The 7,028-nt window shown below is 42.8% G+C and overlaps 1 protein-coding gene across 3 annotated transcripts; it reads right to left on the bottom strand.

Annotated features, from left to right (window-relative positions):
• Positions 1-4,586: 4,586 nt before the first annotated feature.
• Positions 4,587-6,683, bottom strand: Tceal1 (transcription elongation factor A like 1). Of its 3 annotated transcripts, none has more exons than XM_021153934.2 (2): positions 6,369-6,479; positions 4,587-5,677 (listed from the first exon to the last, which is right to left on the bottom strand). In XM_021153934.2, exon 2 carries the CDS (start codon positions 5,648-5,650, stop codon positions 5,153-5,155), a length of 498 nt encoding a protein of 165 aa, XP_021009593.1. In that variant the 5' UTR covers positions 5,651-5,677; positions 6,369-6,479; the 3' UTR covers positions 4,587-5,152. The 3 variants fall into 3 exon arrangements, with proteins under 3 accessions (XP_021009593.1, XP_021009591.1, XP_029328851.1); XM_021153932.2 differs by having other exon boundaries at positions 6,373-6,479; XM_029472991.1 differs by lacking the exon at positions 6,369-6,479 and adding an exon at positions 6,591-6,683 and having other exon boundaries at positions 4,597-5,677.
• Positions 6,684-7,028: the final 345 nt, after the last annotated feature.

Here is a 7,028-nt window from a genome sequence, read left to right as displayed (position 1 = left end):
GAAGGACCCAGGTTTGGTTCCTAGCACCCTTATGGCACTTCAAAGTGTTCTATAACCACAGCTCGAGGGGTTCTGACGTCTTTGTCTGACCTTAGCAGCCACTGCATTTATGTGGTACATATACACACAGGCAAAACGCTCGTGTATATGAAATAAAAGTGAGCAATTTTGAGTTCCTATGTAAGATCTTCACTTGAAGTTGCTAGCTCGGGTGATTCTTGGGAAGCTCATGCAGTCAGTTCTGATCACCTGACTCATCATAATAAAGTCGATTCTGTACCATCATCATGACTTTCCAATAACTGGCTTCTGTCATTTGGTAAGCTGCCTCAGATTTTGTGAAATAACAGGACCTTCAGTTAATCTGTATGGAAAAATCCTCCAGACAGGCTGCTATCACCTCCCCTGGGATCCAGATAATCGCAAAAGAGAGCACTTGCTCCAGGCTGGCTTTCATTGCTGGGCTCTAGCACATTTTTTTATTGGGTATTTATTTCATTTACATTTCCAATGCTATCCCAAAAGTCCCCCACACGCTCCCCCACCCACTCCCCTACCCACCCACTCCTACTTCTTGGCCCTAGCATTCCCCTATATTGGGGCATATAAAGTTTGTACGACCAATGGGCCTCTCTTCCCACTGATGGCCGGCTAGGCCATCTTCTGCTACATATGCAACTAGGGACATGAGCTCTTGGGGTACTGGTTAGTTCATAATGTTGTTCCACCTATAGGGTTGCAGACCCCTTTAGCTCCTTGGGTACTTTCTCTAGATCCTCCATTGGGGGCCCTGTGATTCATCCAATAGATGACTGTGAGCATCCTAGTACATTAAGCAGCTTAGTTTTTATACCAGGAGCTCACTAAAGGATCCAGAAAAACCAAGCTCAGCTTTAGGTGTAGATAACAGAGGTTGGAGCAGAGAAGATATCATCAGACTCTTGGCTATCTGGTTCAAGATTATATTTAATGAGTGTTTGCTCTGTACTGTTTTAGATATGCTAGTGAGCAAGATACAGGTTTTTATTTTGAGAAGTTCACCAATTCACAGAAGTAGATGCCTAAAGTAATTGTAACACGTAACTACTACTACTACTACAATAAAAGTTTAAGTCATTTGGTACTTTAGACACACCCGGAAAGGGAAAGGACATCTAACAGTTTGTTTTGGTGACTCTTAGGAACACCTTCTGGGACTGTTTGGATAGGATTTTGCTGAACAGAAGACAGAAGGGCATGTTAGACAGAGGAAGAAACCTGAGCACAAGTGAACTAGACAAACTAGAAAGGATTTGGATGGCATATGTCTTTTACAGAGAGTAGTATGTCAGTGTACCATAAATGTATCTTTTGACCCAATTCTTCTAGTTAGAATACCTGAATAAAAATTATTTATGTTTGTTATGCATACTATAGAGAGAGAAATAAATAAAAAACACAAGGAGGCATGATCAATAAAGGCTATTGTGTGAATGGTTGTGAATAACACCTGACTGCTTAAAGTGCTGAGAAAAATTAATAGATGAGTGCTCAGCTTCAAATAGAACATTTATAACATCCCCTCTAATGGTCAGTGATCCTCTAGGAAGAGGAGTCAGAAAGAAGAAGATATTGGTGCTAGGGAGATGGCTCAGATGTTAAGAGAAGTTGCTGTTCTTCCAGAGGACCTGCATTAAGCTACCTGCACCTATTTCAGGTTACAGACAACTGAGTATAAATCTAGCTCCAGAGGACACAAGTCCTCTTCAGCTCTCTCTGAGCATTTACACACACATTGATACACACATGCACACGCACACACAGAAAAAGAGACAGAGAGACAGAGATAGGGGCAAAGAAACAGAGAGACATAAACAGAAATAATAAATCTTTCAAAATAAACAGTCTTTTAAAATCTCTAAAAGAAGGTTTGTGAATTGCTGCCCGCTGACTGGACAAGGCACAGCCAGTTTCAGCCATGACTTTCACAACACCCATGGTTATATGCTATAGGTTTACATAATACTAGGCCTGTCAACAGTTGATCATGAACTGGGAATGGCTTATGAGGGTCTACCCTTCCATCATAAATTCTTGGTTACTGGTGGGTGTAGCAGAGAGTCATTGTGTTTACTCACTGTACCCACTGATGAGCTCAGTAGGCCTCAGAAGGGATACATCCATGCCAAAGATAGCACAGATGATCCTGGTTAAACTCCATGGTTCTCAAAACTGAAAAAGGAATCATTGAAAAAAGGGCAAACAAAAGAGGAGTGATTATAAGAGAGGAGGAAGTGAGGCTAGAGAAGGTGGAGAGTTACAGCAATCAGGATGCATTTTCTGCCTATTTGAAATTATTAAAGAACAAATTTTGTAACAATGTTAACTCAGAATTGCTCCTGTCTAAAGGAAATACGGAGGCAAAGTGTGGTGCAGAGACTGAAGGAAAGGCCATCCAGAGACTGCCCCACCTGGGGATCCATCCCATATACAGTCACCAAACCCAGACTCTATTGTGGATTCGAAGAAGAGCTTGCTGACAGGAGCCTGATAGAGCTGTCTCCTGAGAGGCTCTGCCAGTACCTGGCAAATACAGATGCGGATGCTCACAGTCATCCATTGGACTGAGTACAGGGTCCCCAATGGAGGAGCTAGAGAAAGGACCCGAGGAGCTGAAGGGGATTGCAGCCCCATAGGAAGAACAACAATATCAACCAAATAGACCTCTCCCCCTCCCAGAGCTCCCAGGGACTAAACCACCAACCAAAGAGTACACATGGAGGGACCATTGTAATGTAGAGGAATGCCAGGGCAGTGAGGTGGGAGTGGGTGGATGGGTGAGGGAGCACCCTCATAGAAGCAGGGGTGGGGAGAAAGTTTGTGGAGGGGAAACCAGGAAGGGGGATAACATTTTAAATGTAAATAAATAAAATAACCAATAAAAACTTTAAAAAAAAATGAAAAACGAATGGCTATTGTAGCATATTTGTTACAGTAAAATACCGAAACTACCTAAATCTTTATTATTATGGAATAAACTACAAAATGTTCAGAGTATGTAACGTGAGTATCACTTGCCTTAAATCTAGGTTTGCAGATAATGTGTGTATTTTCAGGACATGGTACGAGTTCGAAATATTTCAATATACAGCAGGTGGCATCTTTTATACAATATCACTTAAAGATTATGAATGTATATTTATATGTTGTATGCATGTTATATATACACAGATTACCACCCATGAGTATACATATGTGTGTATGTGTGCATATTTGTCTATAAAATTTGTATTTCTTCTCATATGGATTGACTTAACTGACTGCTTTCCAGTGGTTACACTAAGGTGTTTGTTTTAAATATATATCTGTAAATATGTAACACGTTTCCAATATTTTATTGCATGTTTTCATGTATCATTTAAAATTGCTTGTAATTCACAATTTTGAGACAGGGTCTCACTATGTAGCTCTGCCCAGAACTCACTGTATAGCCCAGGCTGGACTCCATCTTATGGTAACCCTCCTGCCTCAACTTCCCATGAGCTGGGATTGCAGGCTTCATTTAGTACCACATGGACATTTAACTTTTATCTTCCTCTTTATTTTGTATTAGCTAACTGAATAGATAAGACAATTCTGTGAGAAGCCCCTTCTTCATACGTGGAAAGGGAGGTTCTACACAATTTGTAAGATGGACATCAATTCCATAATTAGAATTCCATCTTACAAATTTGGCTTCCTATCCCAGGTCTCAGTGACCTCATGTTTGAATTCAGGAAGAATTAAAAAAAAAAAAAAAGAAAAGAAGGGCTTTCAGATAAAAATCATGGAAAAGGCCATTTTGCTTAGCATTTTAAAAATAATTTTGTGCACTCTTTTACTATATCAAAGTCTTAACGGCATTGTGACTACATACTTGAGTATGTTTAACTGTAAAGCTGGAAGAATCCCATTCTCCGTGTGTCTAGCACTACAGCTGTGGCTCCTTAGAGATTGCAAATGGCATTAAACCTTGAGCATATTGGCAGTATAGGGGACAGTGGAAACAGCAGGATCTAGGAGAGGGGGCAGCTGTACCTGGCAGGTAAGGCAAAGTACAGCAGAAGAGGAACAGCATGTGGTACCCACGTGGAATCTCACAGAAATTGTTGGTGAGCACAAGTGAGACATTCTTTAGCTATTAATTTTCCATGCTTCAGCCGAGTCTATAGAGATTGGGGGAGGGCCTACCAAAAAAGAAACAGAGCTCAAAGCATCCTTTTCTCATTTACTTTCACAGCAACACTGTAAGGTATGTATGTCTTACTCCCATTTAACTTGGAAAACGTTATTCCTACTGATAATAAACATCCCGCTTCTATTTCTTCTAAGAGATTCAGAAGAGGGACTGGAGAGATGGCTCAGTGGTTACAAGCACTTGTTGCTCCTCTAGAGGACTTAGGTTCAAATTTCACCACCATCTGTAACTGCTGTTCCAGAGCATCCAATACCTTCATCTGACCTCCGCAGGCACTATTCACACACCTGGTATAGGCAAAACACTCATACAAATTTAAAAAAATAAGATAAATCTTAGAAAAGAGATTCAGAAGAAACATCGGATTAACTTAAGTTCTGATAAATATTTATTAAGGAGCACATTTTCTTTATAAGCTGACTAACACTTTTTGATTTTAGGCTTGCTTCACATTTTTCATTATATTGTTTGTTGTGCAACATAAATAAAATGTATTCATCATGAAAAATGAAACTTTAGATAAAGCAAAATTTAAAAAAATATAAAAATCACTTATCTTTACCACACAGATAACCAATGTTAGTTAGCCTTTAAGTATATAGGTTTTAGCTTTTCTTTGCATATTAATATATAAATGTGTTTTCCTTTTACAAAAATGGGATGCTATGCATATACCTTTTGCTTTTATCACCTCACATATATAATGTATATCTTTCCATGCAAATGGATCACACTCCGATTTTAGAAGGTCTAAAAACAAAACACAAAAACAAAACAAAAACCCGTGCCAGTTACATGTCAAACACTTGAAATAAAACTGCACAACCTGAATAAAACTGTTACAACTAAGATGGGAAAGGGCATATAAGAAGATGCAAACACAAGGGCCAGGTAGCAAATGCTATTATCAAGCAAAACAATGAAAAGTGGAGCACATTAAATAGGGTAAGGGCGGCTCCGTTTTGCCTTCCAATGCATTATCATCAGTTTGTTTCGTACTCTCTTCATCTCTTCCAACTCATCCGCTGCCTGTATCATTTCTTCATTACTTAAATTTCTGCCATGAATGTCTCCTATGAATTGAGGGCGGATACGGGCCAGTCTTTCTTTGAAACTTCCCTCCTCTAGCTTGTGTTTGCCCACCCCACAGGGAGGTTGCTCCATGGGAATACGGTCTTCGAACAGGTTCTTCTGTGAGAGGCACTCCTGCGGAGAACGATCTTCAGACAGCAGCATCTCTGGGAGCAGCTCGGGCAGGAGCTCTTCAGGAAAGAACTCCTCCTCGGAGGACTGCTCCTCAGAGGACAGATCCTCCGAGGATTGATCCTCCTCAGAGCACTGATTTTCAGGAGACTGCTCCACTGCAGGCTGCTCTTCATCGATCTTCAGAGTGCTCTCTGGTTGCTCTTCATTTTCACTGCGCGTGTTTTCCATATTGAGAAGTTTCTTCAAGCAATTATTCTTGAGACAAGAAAAAACAGAATGGAGTCACAATAATTGGCGGGCTGGATCAACACCCCAGCTACGCTTTTCAATCCCGGCCTTTCCCTGATTGGGACGGGTGTCTTTAAATCTCAGTTTACTCAGTAGCTCTTGGGCTCTCCCGCCGGCTGCTGCGCAGTAAGCCCCCTCCTTCCCGAAAGACCACCATTTTTCCCAGCAGGCCTTGCCACAGGCCTCTCCTGCAGTGACAGGGGCGGAGCAGTGAAGTCCGCAGACTGTTACCTTCTGTGTTCATTCTCAGACCCTGATCCTGTCCCACTGATCATCCTGTCCCACCCTTTGGACCTTATGGTCCCCTTTGAGGCTCCTAGGTGAGACCTGCAAATCTACAGTTAGACGCCAAACAGGGTAGGGGGGCGGGGGATGGGGAAGAGAAACAGAAGCAATGACGCACACCCCCTTTATGTGGGCACCAGCTAACCGCCCCAAAGACAGCTCCCTTGTGGTTCACCTTCCTCAGACCTCACGTGGAGCATCGTCCTTTGTACCCCACCCCACTCCCAAGACCACCATTTTCTCTACCAAAACCGTGGGCGGGGGGCGGGGCTCAAGCGTAGTGGAAGATCTGGATTCTGCCTCGCAGGTCCGATCCCACTGGTTAAAAGGCACCTTGGACAATCACCAAATCTAGAGGATCCAGGGAACTTACTTACTTCTGCTTTCCTTCTCGATCAAGGGGTAATAGAAAGACGGGGTCTGGACAGGCAAAAAGGACCGGGATGAGAGAGGGACTTGGGCAGACTCAGGCTCCTGGTCACGTGAGAGGAGCGCGTCACAGCTGGGCTCAGATCCCTAGTAACCACTTTGGCGTCCATTTGCCAGCACTTGCCAGAATCGCCTTACCTCAGACACAACAGGAATTTTCACTCACCTCTCGTTGTTTCTATTTGCCTTGTTGTTGTTGTTGTTGGTTACTAGAGGCGAGCATCTAGTTCCCCAGGATTCTTACCTCTTCCCTGCTCCCTTGTTCCCCAGGATTATTCCCTCTTCCCTCCTACTCTCTGTCCACTCACCCTCAGCTACTGAAGCTACAAGCCCCCCCTCCCCGCCCCCAACTCTCACTCCCGTGTTTGAGACTCTGCCCTGAAACTTCAGTGTTTCACCTCCGTTTCACAAGGCAACATGGTGAGGTCAGATGTGACAGATGCATGTAATCCCAGCACTGGGAGTGGGGGGAGTGGGGGGGGTGAGGAGGTGGGGGTTATGTATAGAGAAGATAGGAATGCCTCAAGTTGGAAAGCAGCCTGTTGTCCATAGCTAGTTCCAGGCCAGTCAGAACTACATTGCAATATTCTATCAATAAAATAAA

Source organism: Mus caroli, chromosome X (genome assembly GCF_900094665.2).
Source record: "Mus caroli chromosome X, CAROLI_EIJ_v1.1, whole genome shotgun sequence".
Classification (NCBI taxonomy): domain Eukaryota; kingdom Metazoa; phylum Chordata; class Mammalia; order Rodentia; family Muridae; genus Mus; species Mus caroli.
Note: the sequence above shows the minus strand (reverse complement) of the source record. Positions and strands in the feature narration are given on the sequence as shown.

Bases quoted from the DNA above. Each gene is read 5' to 3' on its own strand.
- Tceal1 (XM_029472991.1), bottom strand. From the start codon at position 5,650: ATGGAAAACACGCGCAGTGAAAATGAAGAGCAACCAGAGAGCACTCTG.